The 23,096-nt window shown below is 36.6% G+C and overlaps 1 protein-coding gene across 2 annotated transcripts; it reads left to right on the top strand.

Annotated features, from left to right (window-relative positions):
* Nucleotides 1-20,190, top strand: OGFRL1 (opioid growth factor receptor like 1). Of its 2 annotated transcripts, none has more exons than XM_032153827.2 (7): nt 1-360; nt 4,450-4,536; nt 4,690-4,768; nt 7,482-7,560; nt 7,659-7,725; nt 7,836-7,981; nt 12,507-20,190. In XM_032153827.2, the coding sequence occupies exons 1-7, from the start codon at nt 127-129 to the stop codon at nt 13,168-13,170; spliced, it is 1,356 nt and encodes a 451-aa protein (XP_032009718.1). In that variant the 5' UTR covers nt 1-126; the 3' UTR covers nt 13,171-20,190. The 2 variants fall into 2 exon arrangements, with proteins under 2 accessions (XP_032009718.1, XP_032009709.1); XM_032153818.2 differs by having other exon boundaries at nt 4,687-4,768.
* The last annotated feature ends 2,906 nt before the right edge of the window (nt 20,191-23,096 follow it).

Below are 23,096 nucleotides of genomic sequence, written 5' to 3'. Positions count from 1 at the left end.
AGTGCGGGGCGGGCGCGCTTAGGCTGCCGCCCAGCGCCCTCGCCGCGGCCATGCCCGGGCCCTAGAGCGCCTGCCTCAGCCCGCGCCCCGCAGCCCCGCAGCTCCGCGCCCGCCGCCGCCTCTTCAATGGGCAACCTGCTCGGCGGGGTCAGCTTCCGCGAGCCCACCACCGTGGAGGACTGCGACTCCACCTGGCAGACCGACTCGGAGTCCGAGCCCGAGGAGCCAGGGCCGGGCGGCGGCAGCGAGGGCCCGGGGCAGGAGCCCGAGCAGCCCGCGCAGCCCCCGGAGCAAGCCGGCGGGCGGCCCCGCGCCAGCCCCGCACCGGACGAGGACGCCGAGGCGGCGGGCGCCGAGCAGGTACGCGGCCCAGCGGTGGCCTCGGGTCGGGCTGGGGCGCCCCGGCACCCCAGAGGGGCAAGTGCCAAGCCGCCCTCGCGCTCGGAGGGCAGGGGCGCCAGGTGGCTGCTCGCCACTGCGACCCGACCCCTCCGCGCCGCGGCTGACCTGTCTCCCGGTGGAGCCCGGGGGCCTGCAGGAGCCCAAAGCGCCGGACCCTCCCACTGCCGGCCTGGGGCCTGGCCGAGGGCACGGCGGGGAAGTCCCTCAAGGCAGAACCCAACTTGAATGGGTATTTTCTTTGCCTCTGCAGCGCAGCTGGATTATGCGAAGGTGGGGTGGGAGGAACCTGTCTAAAAATAGAGGATTGTGACAACCCCTCTAGTGTGTGTTATTGGTAAAAAAAAAAAAAAAGAAAAAGAAAGAAAAAAAATTACTCAGAATAAGGTGGGGCTACAAGTGCAGGCAGCCAGCGCTCTCCCCTACAGTGGGGTCTAAGCCGTCAGAAGTGTAGGCCCCCATATGAAGTTCATACGTCACTGTTCTGCCCAACTCAGGCCTTTCAACCTAGGATTCAGGGCATTGTTCACGAATCTTATTTCACCAGAAGACTTGTTGATCCAACTCTGTTTGAACCGTTTGACTAATACAGCTTGGAGGAGGGGTTAGTCAAGAGATAAGTAATCCCCTTAACCTCTGATGGACTGAAAATAATCAGGAACTTGAAAAAGGAGGAAATATGTAGCTGACCCCTTGAAGAAGTGTGCATCCTGGAGGTGGTTCAGGTTTGCCGCTCCGCATTAGACCCTTCTCTTCATCAGCTAGGGGCAATGAAGATTAGGAAAACGGAGCCCAAAGTCCAATGTGACCACAGGGTTTTGGGGGAATCATAACCTAAATATTACAGCTAACGCTGCCTCAGCCATCTTGATGATCAACTCTATTTAGGTAAGGAGGAAATCATAAACTCAGTGCAGGCTCTGTGCTAAACAATTTTGGGGTGGGTGTTTGCTGTGTGGTCTCCATTTTAGAGAAAACTGAGGCTTAGAGAGAAAGGAAAACTTGCCCAAGATCATTGAGGGAGAGGATGATGCAAACCCAAGTCTGTCTATCACTGTTATCAGCGCCTTGGACCTGTGGAATTCTGAATTTCCATCTGCCCGTGTCTGGTTTGCCGCTGTTGTTTTGCATTGCTAATTCAATCTTATTAAATTATTAGATGCTGCATTCTCATGTTTTCCCCTTCCGTTTGTCTCCCAATTAAGTAACCTCCTACAGAAATTTGGAATATCAAAAAACACCCGCTAGGATTCAATCCGACTAACCAGGTCCATCTATATAAAACATTTTAATAATGTTCAGTCAGTTAATTGCAACCCCAGTAACTAGTAGACTACACCAGCCCTCCCTATTCCCTTTTAATGATTAATTTTTCTTGGTAGTATCACCATCTGACTTCCCCCAAAAATCTGCTTTTCAATTTTGCCTTTTGACTGTCAACCCTGTTTGTTGTCTGTTCCTCAGAGTCAATCCACTTGCAGGTAATACTGGAGCTACTTTTAAAGCATATCCCAGACTGACTCCTTCACACCACTTTCATTGCATCATCCTAGTCCCTCTGAATATTGAGCAAATGATGGTGACATTAACCAAGACAGGGAAGTCTAGGGAGAATGCAGCTATGGAGGTTAAATCAAAGATTCTCTTGAGTTTGATATCCTATTACACATCCAAGTAAAGTTGTTGGGTAGTTAATCATTTGTTGGGTAGTTAAATTACATCTAAGAGTGGAGACTTAGTCCAGGACTAGAGTCCTCAGCATCTGAGATCAATGGTATTTAAAGGCATAGGAAGATAAGGGGTTATCAAGGAGTGATGACGAATGAGGACCTTAGGCACCTCTCCATTTAGAGGGTGTGAAGAGGAGGAGGAGGCGAAAAAGGAGGCCGACAAGGGGGGCCCAATGAGACAGAAAGTAAACTAAAAAAGTATAGTATCCTGTAAGCCAAATACTGACGTGTTTCAGGAAGGAGGGATGCTTTAATTGGCCCAGTTCTGGTGGGAGGTCACCTGAGGTGAACATTAAGAAATGGTTTGGCAAGATGGAGATTTATTGGTGAAGTTCACAAGAACTATTTGTTGGAGTGCTGAGGACAAAAGCCTGATTGAGGTGAGTTAGGGGGAAATGGGGAAAGAAGAGAAGGAGACAGAAAGTATGGGCAATTCTTTGGTGGTGATCTGCTATAAAAAAGGAGTAGATATATGGATCTGTAATTGATGGTAGGCTTGGGTCAAGAAATGTTTTGTATATTTCAGATTAAAGATACTACAGCATGTTTGTTTGAGATCCAGAAGAGAGGGAAATTTTGATGATCCAGGAAAGAGGAACAATATTGAACAACAGAATCCTTGTCTGAGCAGGTGAAAGGGGTCTGGGTAGAGTCCAAAGGGAATAGGGGTTGGAAGAGCAGGAGCAGATGCTGGCAGGACACAGACATGATAATCCTGAGAAATAGGTAGGGCTTGAGTCATCTTTATTTCAGAGATGATAAAACTAAGATTCAGCTAAATGATTTGCTTAAGGCCTCACAAACAACAAGTAAGCAGCGTTAAGATTCCTAGTCTTCTGACTCCAAGTCTTGGGCTACTGATACTACACCAAGGTTTCCATATATCCTTCATTTTTTAGTGTGACTGAGATTGATTCAGACCTGGACTTGGAACCCAGAGCCTGGGATTCTTGCTGTCGCACTGTCACTGGACTCTGGGTGGTGTGCAACTTCTCTAAGCCCCTGATATCTTGTTTCTAAGATGGAAACACTAATTAACTGTCAGGTGTGTTTTAAGAATCAAATGAAATAATGCCTTTTGACTGTCAACCCTATTTGTTGTCTATTCACTATATATGTAAGTGCTTTGTAAATGGAGAGTGCCTTCTATACAAATGTAGGATGATGATTCATATGGTTGTATCTCAGGCTAAATAGATTCAGAAACTTGCTAGGCAGAGCTATTTTGAAACGTGCGGCAAGGACCAGAATTCAAGCTTTTCCTTGCTTATGTAACATGACAGCGTAACTAATGTTAAGCATCAGAAGACTTGATGTTGAAGTAACTCGGTACTTGTAGTAATAGTGAGAATCACACCACTTCAAAAATGTGTGAAAATTACTTAGAGGACGCCAATCTGTCAACACAGATGGAGGACAGGGGTTGAGGAGAAAAGAATTTGGGGCAAAGCTTTTAATGACTCTTAAAGGTCTGAAGTTTTTCTTTTTCATGATTGTCGTCAGCACTTTCTCATACATTATAATAGTACCTATAGGGAATGCAAATCGATTATTTTAACTCACATCTTATACTTTAAAAATCAGTTCGTGGTTATAGGAATTTTGCTTAAGAGTTTGAATAGTATGAGTAAACAACCACATATAAGTTGTTTCAATCGGACATCATTCCATTTAAGAGCATTTTATTGCTTTGTGTGTATATATTTTAAATGTTTATATCACATTGTATTATCATTCAGTGAACAGATGATTATTCATGCCTTTGTGTACTTGTCATGGTGTTATAAAGGATGGAGTTTAGAAAGCTAGTTTGTTTTAAAATCCTTTCTTTTCATAAACATTACCTGACTTCCAAGTGCAGCTAAATGTTGCAAATTTAATGACAATTTTCTTTGTAGAATTGATTTAGTATCTTAACACAGTCTTAGTATTATGTAAAATATTCTAAAATAAGTTTTATCATAGAATCACTTGCATAATCATCTGGTAAATAAATGTCTTGAATTCCTTTTTGAGTTCTATTTTTGATGGATATTGAACCATAACATTGGCCTCTTAGGTTCTTGGTTAATAATAAAGTGTTTTATTCAGTAATATATCTTAGGACAAATGTTATTGGTTCAAATAAGAAAAATAGGATGCTAAGAAATATTGCTAGTAAGCGTTATTAAAGGAACATTTATAATATTTTCATTAATCTGGACAGATTGACAATTTTCAGGCTTTCTTTATGGATCTTCCTTATTAAGTTTGTTCTGGAAATTTCTTTGTGAAATTATCTTGCGTCAACATGTAAACAGAGTTTCACCTTTTATTTTAGGGTGGTGATTCCACTGAAGCAACTGCCAAACCAAAGAGAAGTTTTTATGCTGCGAGGGATTTGTACAAGTACCGACACCAGTACCCAGTAAGAGTATAGAATGCTATGTTTTAAAATGTAAACTATTTTCCTTCTGTTTTTAAATGTTTATGGTGCCACTGAGAAAATATGCATGAAGGGTCCTTGTACCTTTACTGTATTTCTATGTGCTGGAGATTGATTTATTTTTTCCTTTAGCAGAACTTCAAAGATATCCGATATCAAAATGATTTGAGCAATCTTCGTTTTTATAAGAATAAAATTCCATTCAAGCCAGATGGTGAGTAACATACTACTTGATAAATTGCACTTTAAATAATCACATACACTTGGTTATTCTTTGTTTATTTTGTGGTTTGTTTCATTGATTGGATTTACTTTGCTATGCAGTCTAATGTGTCCTCTTGGTAAATTCTGGAGGAAAAGCTATGGATTAATGGTATCTTCCTTATTTACATTGCTATTATCTGAAAGATAGTAGGGACAATTTTTGTGACAGGAAGACAGAGGTGATGTATAGAACCACAGAATTTTAGGTTATTAAGGAACAATAGAGAAGATCAAATTCAGCTTTCTCATCTCAAAGATTCGGTCACTAGGACTTAAAGCTTAGGTCACTCGATTGCAGGTTCTAGAGTCCACTGTTCTTTCCATTGTGCCATAGCTGAAAACTATTTAGCATGTGATTGAAAAGTGCTGTTTGTATTTAGAATTATCTTTCCTGTCAGTTTTCAGATTCAGTATCAGGAATCTACAGCAATCCCTGTTTGGAGTTCCAATATTCTGGGAAGGGAACTGCAGATACAGTAGATCTCCATCCAGCTCTGCCAAATACACTTGTCTCCTTCCCAACTCTGCAATTGCCCTCCTAGGATATTTTCCAAACCCATAGTGAGAAGATGCAGCTGCTATGGTAATATGACCACAACATTGCATATTTCATTGAGGCATCATGCTGTGGTTCATGGTGGTCATCCTAATTTTATCCAGGTCACCCTAGCAAAGCTGGCTTCTCTCCCAAGAGCGCTTTTCTGTGTGAGGTCGTCAGACTTCCCTGGCTTCTGCTATTTGCTCTCAGTGGAAACTGAGCCAGTTCCACAGCAGTGTGAGTCACGGAATGAAGGAGATAGACTGCAAGGCTTTCAAGTGGCAGGACCTTGAATTCTTTGGTGAACTAACTCGAGGCAAGACGTCTAAAGCCTGGATGGAGTTTGGGAGGAGGGAGTCCCAGTACTATGTACCGACAGACCTATCAGTTGGGAGTTAATATTTGAGAACACTGTTGACATGGCCAGATCTACTTGTCTTTAACTTTCTGGTGTCCTGAAAGTCTGCTGTGATGCGGAGTGAAACCTCTAGATAAAATTGCACAGTTATATTTACTAATGATAGCAATGTGCTGCTTTATTTACTAATGGAAAAATATTGGCTAAATTATTCATTTTGTTAGGACTTGGTGTAGAAAAATATTTGGAAGAAATGCAATGATAGGTTGTTAATTTGAGTCTGATTTGAATTTCATACAATTTTCCTAAAGGAATGCCTTCACATATTAAAAATATTGAACATGAAGCTATGATAGTATTTAACTCTATTTTTTTTCTACTAGGGAATTTATTTTGTGAATATTAATTTAAAAAGTAACTTCAAGCAATATATTGAATTTTTGGTAATCTTTATTACAAAGTTTATTTTGAAATCTTATGATTGGTGGGGGTCAGAAGTTTTAGCTAAGGTCAGATAAAATGTTATCCTAGTTTATTATATAAATTATATCAGCTCACTTTCCTCCCTAGTATACACACATTCGCACACACGCACACACACACTACTTGCCAGTAAGCATAATCTTGCAGTGGCATTTACTTCTCAGGCAGGGGGAGTGGTAGTTGGAAAGGAAAACAAATGGAAAATGACAGAGGTAAATGGTTTCAACATTGCCAATAAAGCCAACATTATGATTCAGAACATCTTTTTACCAAACCTTCCGAGAGTGGGCCTCTTCTAGAAACTGGGATCTCTGGAGGAAACAAGAATGAGATGAGTTATGTTTGGAGAAATATTATATTGCTATGTTTTTTTTCTACAAGATTGACTAAACGGCTAGTCAATTGTAAGGACCTTGACAGACTTAGTAACAGGAGGATTTTGTTTTTGTGAGTTCTTGTAGGGGAAAAGTGGACGGGGTGAAAAGGGCTTACTTCTTGGAACCAGAAAGACCTACGTTGCACTCTAAGATTTATTTTTTTACTAGCGTGTAACTTTGAACAAATATCCCAGTTTCTTCATTGTTAAAATGAGGATCATGACACTGGGAGCATTCTGTTAAGACTAAGCTGGATAATGTGCACTCTGTGTAAAATGGGCACAGCATGTAGTAAGCACTTACAACTTTTTCCTACATTTTTCTTTTCTCCTTTTCCTTCTCCTTTGTTTTCTCTTTCTTCATTCCTTTTCTTCTATTTGTACTCCACTTTCTTTCTTTTTCCCTAGGATGCATTTCATTTTGATCCAATCTAGCATTTAAAGAACTATATAACTCCTAGGAGTGGGATTGGCAAACTTTTTCTGTACAGGGGCAAATAGTGAATATTTTAGGCTTTGGGGGACAGTGGGTCTGTATTGCAACTACACAGCTCTGCTACTGTAGTACAAAAACTGCCATAGACAGTACATAAATGAATGTGCATGGCTGTATTCCAATAAAACTTTATTTACAAAACAGCTGGCAGGCCACAGTTTGCCAAGCTCTGCTTTAGAGTACATTGCCCAACAAAGCCTTCTGCAATTTGAGGTGTTATTAATTTTTTTAATTAGATTTATCACATAACTGAATATATGGGCATAGGATATTCATCTTTTTAAAAGCATTATTCTTGTGTGCTATTATTAAATTTAAACAAGTTTTCATATTAACCTCAAGTGATTCGAATCTTAAAATGCCTTCACAATGTTTGAAATGCCTGGTTCATTTTTAAATATTTACTATTTAGGTGTTTACATTGAAGAAGTTCTAAGTAAATGGAAAGGAGATTATGAAAAACTGGAGCACAACCACACTTACATTCAATGGTCAGTTACATATTATCTATCTTGAACCATGTCCTATTTAATCACGTATGTTTTCCAGACAACGTTAATAGAAAAATTTTATTTTTTTAAATAAATAGGCTTTTCCCCCTGAGAGAACAAGGCTTGAACTTCTATGCTAAAGAACTAACTACATATGAAATTGAGGTAATGCAAGCTCATTTCATTTTATACAGGGTGGCCAAATAATATTGCTATTTCACTGTCCTTGTAGCTACTGAATCATTTCAGCTTACTTTTTTCATTTTTTATATTAGGAATTCAAAAAAACAAAAGAAGCAATTAGAAGATTCCTCCTGGCTTATAAAATGATGCTAGAATTTTTTGGAATAAAACTGACTGATAAAACTGGAAATGTTGCTCGGGCTGTTAACTGGCAGGAAAGATTTCAGCACCTGAATGAGTAAGTAAAGCCCCTGTGATAAATCAGGGGCCAGCACAGTTATTTTCCCTTGGACAGAGTTCTCTATGAAACGCAGGAACAACTAGCAGATGAGATGGGCCCAGGCATTTGGATTAAAAAGCTAGTCTGAAATGCATTACATTCCTGTACCACATTCTAAAACAAAACAACAAAAAGGAACAAAATTCTAGGTAGAAACGCAGCTATTCAGCTTCAGATCTGTTTCTCCCTGAAACCTTCCTATTGCCCACAGCCAAATGTTGCCTCTCTCCCTCCTCCTTACACCACATTTCTTTGAGTTTATTGTTATTGCTTGTGTACAATTCTGTGTATTCCTTCTTGTAGGCTGTAAGCTTCTTGGGGCACAATCTGTTTCTAAGCATGATGCCTTCTTAAGATTAAATTCATGTATTAAGCCTATGATGTATAAAAATCATTTTATAAGAATGAGATGGACCCATACTTTTTACTAAAAGACAGAGAAAATTACGCTTGTCTTCACTATTAAGGTAAAAAACAAAAACTCATTTTTGGGTAATAAGTCCCAAAACTTATTAAGAACATTTTAACATAGTTTATTTGGAATTGTTTTGCTGTATTCATTTGGTTGGATATTTATAACTTTTGTTAATACTCATAACCAAAGTTTATTTTTCTTGACATTTTCTTCATATTCACTGTCTATTTTCTTTTTAATTATAGTTAAATTTTAACTAATTATAGTTACATTTAAACTAATCATAGCTGAATTATTTATGAATGCTGGCCTATACAGCCACCAGCTTTAAAGTACTTTTAAGCATATTATAATTAGCTAAACTGAGCAAGTACTAAGAGCAAAAAAGTTAAAACTAAGCAATTTCCCTTTGGCCATAGCAGTCTACATTTTGTGCATCAGTTAAGTATTTTTTGTGTGTGTTTTTATAGAACTTTCATCTTGCTTTGGTAAGATGGGTATAAATACTAGTGTTAAGCCTTCTTTTTACTTTATTACTTATAATCAATGATATTAAAATGGTAGTTTGTACTAAAACACTAAAGATATGGGCACAAAGCTTTATATTCCTGACTAGAAGACCCATTAACTCATAACTCATGTTAAATTTGACTTATGTAGGGCACTTAAGGCATAGGTATATATACCTCTACCTAAGCAATACAGGTAGCTAGCTCTGGACAGAGTTTCTAAACACTTACATTACACTGTGAAAGAGCTACATGCAAGCAGCCTATTGACACAAAAGACAGCAAAAGTAAAAGTAAATCTTTTGAAAGGATTTGATAGTACCTCATGTTTCATGTACTTAACGACTATCATTTTAGATACCTCAAACTTGTTATTTTGGTTGGAATAGAAATCTTGCTTAGTAAATTTTTATTGAATGAATAAATGTTGAACAAAATATGGTCTTCAGCTTAAATCCTCCTTGGAGTTTTGTTATCATATCCTCTGATTTATAGGTGGAAACAGAGTCTCTTTTTAAGGCTTTAATTAAACGATTTCCAGGGTTGAGGCAGGGGAAGGGAGCCTGAACTAAGTCACTTCTCACTCCTCTGCCCCATCCTTTCTTTCTGCCACCTATTGTCAGCATAGAGCTTTTCCAGCTGTGAATTAACTGCCTTACAATCTGCCAGAAAACATGCTGTTTCTTCTCTAGTTTAGTTGCAAAAAATCTTTACTGACTAGATTTGAACAAATGATAGAGGGTTCTATGAAAACACCTACTCTATTTTCTTCTTCAATTGGGTCCTTTTCTGACTTATTCTTAAATGTCATAACTTATTTGTATTTTAATGTATATAGCATCTTGAGTAGTTTAGAGTGGGCAGAGAACTCAATATATTTATAGTAGCTAAGCAGAGGAAAAATATTGAATCAAAAGTAAAATAAAATAACATTGAGTGAACAAGTGACCCTGACTAAAAGAGGCAAAATATTTTCAGACATGAGAGTACAAATATATGGACCAACCACTAAGAGGTGTTTTCAATTTTGTTTGTAATCAACTTGGATTACTTGAGTCATATTTAGACTCTGGGGTGCCTTTTAACTTTTATTTTGTTTCCTGGTTCTCACCTTGTACGTCTTCTCTCTTTACCTACCTAGACGTCCTGCAATTTCAACACTATTTGCTACCCTTAACCTCTGTCTGGAACCTCAGCTTCTTTCTTTTGCCTATTGTGTAACCCTAAGATGGTTTATACACTATAAGGATTTTAGCCACTCTCTTCTATACCTTTTAGTCTTTCACTATGACATTTATTACAAATTATACTGAAACACCCAATTGCTTTATTTTGTAGTTTTGTTCTAGGATCCTCATCATCATTTTTTAACCCAAGTTTTTTTCCTTTTTATGCTGTTGTGTAAATATTTTTAATCGGAGAATATATAGATATAGTAAATGTGTACAGAAATTTTAACTTCAGCATTCATCTAAGATTGGCTATATAAAATTGAACTGTTGCAAATATAGTAAATTTTGTTTAGTCATAGAGTTCCTCTTTTTAAAAAAAAAAAATTCTTCCACCTTTTTATACATCTTTTTCTCATAGACATATGAGGCAGAATTGCCCAAGGGTTTTGTCACTAAGTATGTAGAGTATGCAAACTCCATAGGAATGTAACAACTAAGTTGCTCCTGCTGTTAGTGACACATTGTCTTAACTGTACCCAAATTTGTATCGTCTCAAGAGTGTTACTTCCTATTTAAAAATACAGATGTATAAAACTGAGACATCTGTGCTGCATTTTACCCTCTGGGCTTCAGAGTTGAATGTTAAGACAATAATTTTTTAGTAAACATCCAGAAAGATGAAGATGATGAACTGTTGGGCTTAGCTTTTCCAGTGTTTGGTTAGTCTGAATCACTAAGCTTTTTGTTTTGTCCAAAGAAACTTTCTCATTGAAACATAAGACCATGGAACCATACCCTGCCATCCCTTAATTCATCAACATCTTTCTCCGTGCTTCCCAAGTAATTTGCTAATTATTTCAAAGTAAAATCTTTAAGCATTTTTGGAAGCTAGGACAGGTATATCTAATGTTTGCAGAAAGTTCCGTGTCTGAGATATAAAACAGGCTTTAGGAAGTTAGAAATAAGTGATGGTTATGGTTATGTGGCAATATTGGGTAAATAAATACCTGGGTGGCTGACAACACCTATGATTAATACATGTGGCTGATGATCCTTTTAGAATTTGACCAGGCATGTGTAATAAAGCAAAGATTGAGCTGAGTGAGTTTGGGGAGTTACATTATGAATTGTGACAAAATAGATTTGGAAAACATCCAGTAATGGCATTAGTTTTGTGATAGAGAGGAAAGATGTTAGTGTAATCTGGGGGAAAATGTACCCTTGGAATCAAGGCCATTAGAAATAAGATTTAAAATTATCAGATAGGTCAGGAGATCGAGACCACGGTGAAACCCCGTCTCTACTAAAAATACAAAAAATTAGCCGGGCATAGTGACGGGCGCCTGTAGTCCCAGCTACTCGGAGAGGCTGAGGCAGGAGAATGGCGTGAACCCGGGAGGCGGAGCTTGCAGTGAGCCGACATTGCGCCACTGCACTCCAGCCTGGGCGACAGAGCGAGACTCCGTCTCAAAAAAAAAAAAAAAAAAAATTATCACATAGGGAAAGAGGAGGAGAGAATGACCAGAGATTGAAGAAAATTAGATTAAGTTGGGATAGGTACAAATATGGTGGTCCCTAATCTCATATCTTTGAATAATACTAATAGTTTTAAATAGTATCTGGTACTTATTGAATTGTATATACCCAGCATGTATATCATCTCATTTGATTCTTACAACAGTCCTGTAAGTTGTGGGCACTTTTCCCCATTTTACAGATGAGGATATTGAGACATAGAGAAACATAGTTTCACTTAGCTGCTGAGTTACAGAGCCAGGGTGTGAACTCAGGTCTGACTCCAAAGCCCATGCTCTTAACTGTGAAACTATGCTCTGCTAAATAAGTCAGTTTTGTATCCTTTGTCAGAACTGTTTTAGCAAAGTAGAGTGGTTTTTGCTGCCATCCTTATGAGTTGGCTTACATGGTGGATTTTGCTGATCAGCTGGCACTATAAATTGCACCAGTCAGCTGTTAGCTAATGCGTTTATGTTTAGCAATGGTTACCTGTGATGAGTACAGTACATTGATGTTGGTGCAAATAAATGCTCTGTTAGATCATTCATCTTCAGTGTATTTTCAGCAATAAACAACAATTTAACAGTGGTAATAAATTTAAACCTAAATATTTTTCTAATAGGAAGAACTCAACAGACAAGGGAAGTTTACTTTATACATTGGACTTTCACATAGATTGACATTATATTGTGGCCTAAGGATTTAATACCCTCTGGTTTATTCTTAATGGTATCAAATATGGCATTAAAGTCATTACACGGCATATTTCCATGGCTTACATTTCCATAAAAAATATTTTCCCAATAGTTTTCATTCTCCTGCCGTCCTACACCTGATTTCCCCTACTCATTTTATTCAATCCTCTCTTCCAGGTCCCAGCACAACTATTTAAGAATCACTCGTATTCTTAAAAGCCTTGGTGAGCTTGGATATGAAAGTTTTAAATCTCCTCTTGTAAAATTTATTCTTCATGAAGCCCTTGTGGAGAATACTATTCCCAATATTAAGCAGAGTGCTCTAGAGTATTTTGTTTATACAATTAGAGACAGAAGAGAAAGGAGAAAGCTCCTGCGGTTCGCCCAGAAACACTACACGCCTTCAGAGAACTTTATCTGGGGACCGCCTCGAAAAGAACAGTCGGAGGGAAGCAAAGCCCAGAAAATGTCTTCCCCTCTCGCCTCCAGTCATAACAGTCAAACTTCTACGCACAGAAAAGCCAAGGACTCCAAAAATTCCTCCTCAGCTGTTCATTTAAATAGCAAAACAGCTGAAGAAAAAAAAGTGGCACCAAAAGAGCCTGTGGAAGAGACAGACAGGCCCAGCCCAGAGCCCAGCAATGAAGATGCCAAGCCAAGAAATACAGAGAAGGACAGTAATGCTGAGAACGTGAATTCTCAACCTGAGAAAACAGTTATGACTCCCACAGAAAAAAAGGAGCGTGTATCTCCTGAAAATAACGAAGAAGGTGGAAATCATAACCAAGACAGTGAAAATCCTGGAAATACAAATTGCCATGATGTTGTACTAGTACAGTGAATTATCAGAAAACCCATAAGCCAGTTTAGGTTAGAGAGGAAAAAAATACTGTATCATTTATCCTAAAGAACAGAGACGAGGTCAATTTCAAATTTTAGCCATCTGTTTGTGACTTCTGTCATAAGCATTTTGTTGTTTGTTTTTTTATTTTGGATGACAATGAATTGAATATCTAATAAGGAAATTTAAGATAAGACCCAATAAATGAATGTATTCTGTAATGCTTTTAGGATGTGAATTTTCAAATTTTATGTATCATAATTACTTTGAGAATATTTTCAGAGTATCTAGAAATTACCATGTAGTATTTGGTATACGAAATACATTCTTTTGAGACATTATAGTCTACATGAGGGAAATCAAGAGGATAATTTCATTGGATTGCTACACTTTTACCTGATTTATGGATTTATTTTACTTTATTTTATTTTTTTATTATTTTTTGAGACAGAGTCTCACTCTGTTGCCCAAGCTGGAGTGCAGTGGCATGATCTCGGCTCACTGCAACCTCTGCCTCCAGGGTTCAAACGATTCTCCTGCCTCAGCCTCCTGAGTAGCTGGGATTACAGGCGCGCGCCACCACGCCTAGCTGATTTTTGTATTTTTAGCAGAGATGGGGTTTCACCATGTTGGTCAGGCTGGTCTTGAACTCCTGACCTCATGATCCGCCCGCCTTGGCCTCGCAAAGTGCTGGGATTACAGGCATGAGCCACCGTGCCTGGCTGATTAATTTTTTTTTTTAACTGTGAGAGTTTGATCTTTTCAAATGTGTTCAGAAACTAATTTGGATTCTTTGATTCCAGTACCTCAACGTGTTTATTTTTAGATTCTGATAAGTGAAATGGATGTCCTTGTGGAGCTCTGACCTCCCCAGCTTATCTATCAGTCCTGCTGTCCTCACCTCCTTACCTCCTTCCATGCTTACCCTTAAGCCACCATCTTTTTCAGCTAGCATGTGTGTTTCTAATGTAGTTGGCCCTCCATATTCAGGGGCCCAGCATCTGTGGATTCAACCAACCACAGATTGAAAATATTTGTTGGAAAAAATGGATGGTTACATCTCTACTAAATATGTGCAGTCCTTTTATTTGTCATTATTCCCTAAACAATACAGTATAACAACTATTGACATAGCATTTATATTGTATGTATTAGGTATTGTAAGTAATTTAGAGATGATTTAAAGTATTTTACATAAGGGACTTGAGCATTCCTAGATTTTGGTAACTGCAGAGGGTCCTGGAACCAACCCCCTACAGATATCAAGGGACCACTGTACACATTAGGATGATCTATATTGAAATCTACATGGAACAGAGTGGGACTTCTACTTGTATGACTTGAAGATTTTGCTTTGTTTAAATTAATAACTGTTTTCAGAATTAAGTGCTTAAAAACAAATTTGATTGAAAAGTTCAAGACAAGAACTTTACTCTCTATAGCTGTTCCATATAAATTTGATGGTTGATTCTGAATGTAAATGACTAAAGAATTAAATAAGAAATTCCTTTTTAAAAGGCATGCCACTTGCACTGTGAACAAGACAGTAGTCCCTTAAACTGTGAATATGTCAGTGTTCTATGGATTATGAAATTAGTAATGTTGCTTAGCCCAAATGTATTTTTTAAAAAGTATAGTTTTGTGCATCTCTAAGTTATCAAACTTCAAAATTGAGAACAAATTTAAAAGTCCATATATGCAACTCTAGTAAGCACTTAATATATTACGTAGCACTGGTTAAGAACAATTAATTTTGTTTTCTATATTATTACTAATTATTATTACAAATCAAAAAACACTGTGATAAGAACTTCAAAGCATACATACAAATATAGTTAAAGAAATGAATAGATGAAACATTTCTACTTTATTTCCTTTAGAAAGGAATTAACTTTTTTGTTAGGCTTTTAAGAAAAGTTCTATTCACTTTAATCCCCTAGGAAATTTGTAATATGTCCTACTTCATATCACGTATCATTTTCTGTTGCCTCTATTGATCCACATTTTCTGCAGTGGATTTCTTGAAAATAATCACACGTATAGTATGCCTCTAGAAATATGATTTTACTGCTTTGAAGTTTACATGAAACATGCCAGTTGCTTAACTCTAATTTTTTATATGAATCTCAGTAGCACTTTTGTTGTGCATTGTGTTCCAATAAGTATAGTATAGAACACTTTCTCGTTTTTAGTTCCCATAATATGCCAGTTTTTGCTTTCCTAGTGTTCTGTGAGTAAGTATTAGGATTTGGAAATCTGCTTTTGCATTTCAATTTCTGCTTTACATGCAAGAAAAACATGGACACTCTTACGTGGTGCTTGTAGCTGTGTCCATAGAGCTCAGTAAATAGTTCTACAGGGTTTAGAGGATGAGAAGCGATTGTCAAATTAGGCTGAATTGTAGAAACACAAATAATTTAATTCAAAATAACTTACCAATTTTATATACATGATAAAGTGTTCAGACAACTTTCTAAATGCATCATAGTAAAAGATTGTGACCAGATACTATGATATTAATAAAGTTACCAGATACTAAAATCAATGAATGTAATTTGAATTACTTAGAAATTGTAGTATATTAGAGCCCTTATGAGTAAAAGCATTTCATTTAGCAATTTAACTTTTAGAATATTATTCCTACTTAGGGATTTTGATTAGATTGTACCATTAAATTTGAGAATATTTAGTCTCAAGGGGAAAACTTCTGGCATCCATCTTAAATAGTGGCCTTCTTCCACTATGGTGTTTTTAAATGCATATTCACATATAATATTATGTTTCTTACATTTAATCCCTAAATAACTTAGATAATCATTCAGTGGAGAACAAGTAAAAGGATATCATTCCTTTTGGAGATAAACATTGAGTGTCTAGAAATTTTTTCTATTAATGCTTTGTATATTAGTTTTTTAAGATCTATAGATATGTATTTATGTGTGTCTTATATATGAAACAGTTCTCTGGGTTTGACTCCTATGTTTTGTATTTTTAAAAACTATGATATGCTTGCAGAAATTCATTGAGAAGCTGTTACAAAAAATGCAGTGAAGCATGACCAAATAGCTAAAAATATTGCTGAATCTTTACAAATACATAGTCTTTATCGTTGTACTGTGGAGTGCAAGGATACTAAATATTGGCTATTGATAAAATACTCACTTGCATTTCATGGCAAATAGATGTTATATCGCTCGACTAGTCTAGAACATTTCTAATATTTTGTGCTTTCATATATCAAAGGAGATTATCTGAAACTATTTTGAAATACTGTAAAGTGACATATAGTTATAAGATATATTTCTGTACAGTAGAGAAAGAGTTTATAACATGAAGAATATTGTACCATTATACATTTTCATTCTCGATCTCATAAGAAATTCAAAAGAATAATGATAGAGGTGAAAATACGTTTACTTTCTCTAAATCAAGTCTAGTTGTCAACTCAAAAATTATGTTGTATAGTTTTATTTTGAATTTAGGTTTTGGGACTACTTTTTTCCAGCTTCAATGAGAAAATAAAATCTACCACTCAGGAGTTACTAGAGAAGTTCTAAGTATTTTTTTGCTAAGTATTAAAAATATAAACATATGAAAATACCATAATGCCTGTCATAGTCATTGTTTCATATTTTGTCATATAAAATTACCTACCCTGCTTCTAGTTTTGTACTTTAATCTGAGTGAAAGTATGATGTGGTGGAAAGGAAAAACAGTACAGTATTACATCTGAGTTAGTCTTTGAAAAATCAGAGTAGTAAATGAACCTCAACATTGAATGGTCAAAAATTGGTTTAACCAATGGGGGGAGAATATTTGGTTAATTGTTTTAATATTAAATTTTCAAGTTTATAATAGAGTTATGGTTGAGTATTCATCCATACTGAGTAATCAAGCATTTTTTAAACTATAATTGAGGCTCTTCTAAAGCTTTGTTTTCTAATCTAAGATACAAAGGATATTCTTGATCTTGCTTGATTATAACTACATCTACAGGTCTTTAATGTCTGTTTGGGGTGAGTGGCGATCCTCTGTTGTAGGAATGTTTTTGAAGATTTCTATTTTGCTTTCCACTTAGGATATTCCCCTCTCTCATTTGGGGTATATGCGTTGAGTATAAGGTAGGCTGTATTTAGACACGCTAGAATCATTGAATGTAGGTGAAGTTGTAGAGAAAAATGGCCTGGGTCAATGTAGGATCTAGAAAATTAGGAGTGTACATTTGCTGGCTTCTTTTTGAGTTTTGTACTGTTTATTACAGGAACATATTTGTGCGGCTAATCTCTACGGTGACAGTGAGTACTACCCTGCTCCTTCTGCATTCTAGTTATCCAACACACCCAGCAGATTGTGTTCAGGGACAGAATGTGTTTTTAGAAATCCCTTATTATTGAAATGAATAATAATATAGCTATAAATATGAATGAATGGAGGTATCCAGATGTGCCTTAACAAATGTAAATGGTTTTCATTCAGAAGTTTACATTTTTACTCCATTATAAAATCTCATCATTGGGAACTTTCTAAACCATGAATATCAGTTCTTTTAATGACATTTAGTTGGTGCTTTATCATTTTGGAGAAGTTGCTGTTTGGGACAATAGCATCAGTTTATCAAGAAGTGTACTCACCATGATATTCAACAATGTGTAACATTTGACAAAAAGTGTTTAGAGTAAGAAAGACTAACTATACTGTCTGTTATATTTATTTATGCTTTTTGTAGTTTAGCTGCATACTATAATTTTCATTTTAAACATTCCTTAGTTACTACAAATAATATTTATGTTTTGCTTCTTCTTCGATGTAGGTGGATGCAGAAATAGAATTATATTAGAGAAATTATTAAAAGTTTAATTCCAGTAGGCAGTTGGAGAAATCTGAAACTAATTTGAAAAACTTTTATGCTGTAGTCTCATTACAATCATTTTAGAAGCACTGTTCTTGCATTTCCCCTAGATCACAGAGAGTGTTCTTTGTCATTTTTTTTCCTATTCTGTTGTGGAGTTTATTGTTTCAGTTATTTGAGGGAAATAACCTCTTAATATGTTTATTTTCCTGAATTAAAGTTTTCATGTAGAGAATACAATTAAATGTTTTGTGTTATGAACCGAACTGGCTGGAAGTAGAGTTCAGAGAGGGAGAAGGGACAAGAATCAGTGTGGGCGTCTCAGGAAAGTGGCGCCAGTGCTGGGCTCCACCCTTCTCCACTGGCATGATGGGTCCTCAGATTCTCCTCTGGATAACGAGGGTGTTGGGCACTGTGAGCTCTGACTTCTGGGGAGGATGGGCCATCATGGACTCCATACACAATTTTGATGGGTATCAGTTCTCAGAAAATACCTGCTATAATTTATTTATTTTGTAGTTATTTAGAAAATTGTGAGCAGTTGGGCACTAGTAAATTGTAGTTATATCTTAACGATCTTGGGAAACATTGAAATATGAATTTTTTCCCCTCACCCCTATTTATTTAATTTAAAAAGTTAGGGAAGTTGTTCATTCATAGCTGTATATTAATATAAAATCTCTTTTTATAAAATGATTCAGAGAAAAGGCAGTAATGGTCACTTACTGTGCTAAAATACCTTTTTTTTCTAAAAATACTTAAGCTTTAGGGTTTTTCATAGTTTTACTTTTTAAATTATAGTTTGTGTAACAATTTACATTAACTAGAAAAATTAGATATATAATAAGTTTTGGTACTAAGAAACATTTACATTCTGCACTCATTAGTCAAATGAAATTTTTTCCCCCAGTGCTAACAGATTTTGTTTCATGTGAAGAAAAATAAAATACAAATGAAATAAAAGTCTAGAAACAGCAACAGGAAACTCACCACAGAAATAAAGACATAACCCTTGATAAGTTTGTGTAAGTGCCAGAATTATTGGAAACAGGTGACGAATGATTAAGAAAAGCTTCATTGTGGGGACATGTTTTAAGAATCAGCTCTGTATTTGTGCCAAGGAGATCAGGTATTGGTGTGCAAACAGATCCCATTAATACTCTGATTTGAACCACGAATTCCACCTACTCTGCGTTGAAGCCCTCCAGTAGACTGATAGATGTAATCAAATGATCAGCTACCAAGTTTAATTCCTTTGCCTGTGTGTAGCAACAGTTGGTAGTTTTACAAGTTAAATTGATGGACTGGCTGCAGATAAGAGAGACTCAGTGATAGGTGGTTTGTGAGTGAAGTAACTTCCACACTGTCAAGAGTTGACAGCGTATTAATTGTGTGGCATTATAATTGTGAGAAACAAATGAGAGCAAAATGTTAGGTCCTTTGACAAGCATTTTCCTCCTGTTTTCAAAAAGGGCTTTCAGTTGTTTCCTATGTAAGGTAATCTTTTTTAGTATTATCTAAGAAGAAGGACGGCAGATCATGTCATTTTGGAAACTATTGTGTCCCTTGTATTTTAAATATTTCAGGAAAATGCCTACGATTGTTACAAAGATGTGTGTTTTACTTATAACATAAGCTCTGATTCTCCAGTGGCCACTGGGCCTTCTCTGTGCTCTGTATTCAACTGCAGTATGAATTACAGAATGCTGTGCATGTTCGTTAGTACCAATACCATGTGTATGTGGTAGAAGTTGTAACCAGTTTCTGGATCTGTATGGTACTATAAAATACTTATTTTATAATTCTGTAACCGTATGGCAGTGTTATGCCAAAAATGTATAAAGAGCAATAGTTTCTGTTGCTTACTGCTGTATTTTAAAATATTGTTTCTAAAATAATAGAGTTCCTTTTGAGTAATTATTTTTAATAACTATTGCCAAATATACATCCTGTAAAACTAATAAAAGCCACTCTGTCTTAGGTAACATTTTAGCATTGTGCTAGAGTACATTATGGTGATTTTGCACGATTAAAATATTTTTAAAGAACTAGAAAAAATGACTTGCTGTTTTCCTGTCATTAAACATGTATTTTTTATGATTAACATATAAGACTAACATTATTTTCTTTTATCCTCAAAAATAAATATTGTGAAGGGTGAATCATATGTATATATGAAGTTATTTTTATTGTGAGATTCTACAGAACAGATCATACATGTAAATACTTGGATGTTTATTGTTATCTCTTTGTGTAATGCAGAGTTTTAAAAGTATTTTTCTTACAGATGAATGAATATGAATAGCTAATGAAGGTGAAAGATGTTTTTCACTTAGGCGGGCTAATATTTAAGTAGTCAAGTTTTTGATTAAGAAAAATTGAAATTGCAAGATGAAAGTGAGGAGGTTGCTCTAAGAATCACAGGACAATGTAGACAAAAATGAGGAAAAGCACAACATTTGAGCTTGGCTGCATTCTATATAAGCAGGGAAAGAGAGGATGAAAGGACTAAGAATAAGTTGTAGTAAGAGAGTGAAGTTAGATTGTGCATAACTGAGAAAATGATAGCAAATCACAGCCTCAGTGGTGAAGGAGCATGATTTTAACTTCAGCCTTTTGTATGAATGGTTTAGTAGAGAGAGAAGTGCACACATGCAGTCATTTTCATAAGAAAAGAATGAATACATTCTAGTAACAGAAAATACGATTTTCTTTTCCTCACAGATTGAATGTCTGAAGGTATTGTAAAATCCGAAGAAAACAAAGATTCTTAGGATAGTAATAAATGCAGGACTGAGCCTGCACTTCTGCAAGAATGTAAATTTTAATATGGGAGAGATTTTGGGAAAAGATTCATAACATTTTCCTTATTTTAATTCTAAAGTGGATGCAAAACAGACAAGCTGGTATTTCAGGCATGGAGGGAAATCTCAGCCTGGATAAAAATGATGACAGGCAGTTTGGCTTCTTGTGGGAGATTTTAGGCTTTGGCAACGGTGACTGAATGAGTTGTCAGACTAACATGGGGAACAAGAAAAGATTACCCTGCTCTTGGGATTATGCCCATGAATATGTAGGATTAATTGGAAGAGCATTTTAAGATAGGATACTAAAGAGACAGATTTGACAGTCAGCATGGATTCAACTCAGGAAAACTGGGTTTATTAATTTTGCTACAGTAGTTAACATTCTTCTATTTTTACAACTTTATTGCATATTCAACACTAACAAAGAATATACAAATATTTTCTCCTCAAATGGTATATATTTTTGTTATTATTGAAATAGCTAGTTTTATCTACCCTCAGCTTTGGAAAAGAAAGAGGTTACAAGAAGAATGAATAAACAAAGGATAAGTGGTAGACAAAGTGAACCAAATGAGATCTGACAACTCACCTTAGAACACGGAGGTTGTCTGACATCTTTAAATGGATGATTTAACTATTGTGAGGAAGAGAAGTTCAAGAAAAAGCCCTGAAGGGAAAAAAAAGTAAGGGCAGAGAGACATTTTGTTGAATGGGGAGAGAGCAGGCTTTGAAGCCAGATGGACTTTGGTACAAGTGGCAACATCATCAATTATAATTGTGTGGTCTTGGGGAAGGAGTGTAAATTCTCAGGGTGTCTGGTCTCTTGTTGGTAATAATACCTGCTTTGTGAGTTTCTTGGAAGGATTGGAGAGAGTGTAGGTGAAATGCCAGGAACATATTCCAGACACTCATGAATAGTAGCTGCTGGGGCTCTAGAAAAAAAAAAAGAAGAAGATGCTTAGTTATGACAGGTATTGTGTAGCACTTATTTAATAAAAATCAATCTAATCTAATGTATGTTAACCACGTTTACAGGTCGAAACAAATACTGTAAGTTTTACTTTTAATTTTAATATAGTTTTACTAAAAAAGCTAGCAGGTATGGAATTAATGATTTCATATTAGGTACACTGATATGGACAGGACAGAACATTTCCCTCACTGTGAATGTAATGAATGTACAAAACAGCCCTTTGCTGCTCCCTTCATAATTTTTTGAAATGGTTTCTTCTCTTCCAAGAAAAGAGCTGGAGTGTGAGACAGAGGTGAAGCCTTTCAATCAGATGACCCTTAGTTTATTTTTAGTACACTATCAGTTTGATTCTTATTGAAAGCTGGAAATTTTAATTTCTAATCCTCCAAATAGATATGTACTTCATATCTTAGTGGAAGGCCACTTAAAGTTAACACTATTTAAAAATGTGTATGTAATTAATTCTATGAACATGGTGGCCTAATTGCCATTATTTTCTTACAACTGGAGTTAGAAGAATGAAGAATTTTGTGCTAAAGAAACATTCGTCTTTCAAAATTCAAAATTATAGATATTTTCATACTGTGACATTAAAATGGGTCCACGGGAAGTCTTGGGTCATTGTCTTGTTCAGCTGTTTATCCCCTCAAAGTGCCACCCCTGTACTATACAGAAGAAATGAAATAAATTCTCATTGTTTTCAATAGAAATTGAACATTTTTATTTTCTTTGAGAAACAAAAATCTAGGCCAGGCACGGTGGCTCACGCCTGTAATCCCAGCACTTTGGTAGGCTGACGCGGGTGGATCACCTGAGATCAGGGGTTCGAGACCAGCCTGGTCAACATGGGGAAACCCCGTCTCTACTAAAAATACAAAAGTTAGATGGGCATGGTGGCATGTGCCTGTAATCCCAGCCACTCGGGAGGCTGAGGCAGGAAAATCGCTTGAGCCTGGGAGGCAGAGGTTGTAGTGAGCCGAGATCATGCCATTGTACTCCAGCCTGGGTGACAAGAGCAAGCCTCCGTCTACAAAAAAAAAAAAAAAAAAAAAATCTAGCATTCAACTAATTTCTCATTTTATCTGTGTCAATGTCTAGAAATGAGAAGGGAAATTATAGACTTGTATAATTGGCAGTGAGTGTGGATCCTAATTTTGCAGATAATGAAGGTGAGGGAAGGATAGGTGTCATAATTCTGCTCCTCTAAAAGCTGCAGATGGAAGAGTTTGAGGAATCCAAGCTATGTGGGTCTTTACAGTGAGTTTGCTATGTGTGGTTCTTTTTAACTCAGTGAATA

Source organism: Hylobates moloch, unplaced genomic scaffold (genome assembly GCF_009828535.3).
Source record: "Hylobates moloch isolate HMO894 unplaced genomic scaffold, HMol_V3 SCAFFOLD_2, whole genome shotgun sequence".
NCBI lineage: Eukaryota > Metazoa > Chordata > Mammalia > Primates > Hylobatidae > Hylobates > Hylobates moloch.
The sequence above is the reverse complement of the archived record's forward strand: the minus strand, read 5'-3'. Positions and strand labels throughout refer to the sequence as shown.

What these genes read in the sequence shown, in the direction of transcription:
- OGFRL1 (XM_032153818.2), top strand. Translation starts at nt 127, where the DNA reads ATGGGCAACCTGCTCGGCGGGGTCAGCTTCCGCGAGCCCACCACCGTG. An exon ending in AGGCGGCGGGCGCCGAGCAG is followed by an intron (nt 361 to 4,449) that starts GTACGCGGCCCA and finishes CTTTTATTTTAG; the next exon opens with GGTGGTGATTCCACTGAAGC. An exon ending in TAACTACATATGAAATTGAG is followed by an intron (nt 7,726 to 7,835) that starts GTAATGCAAGCT and finishes TTTTTATATTAG; the next exon opens with GAATTCAAAAAAACAAAAGA.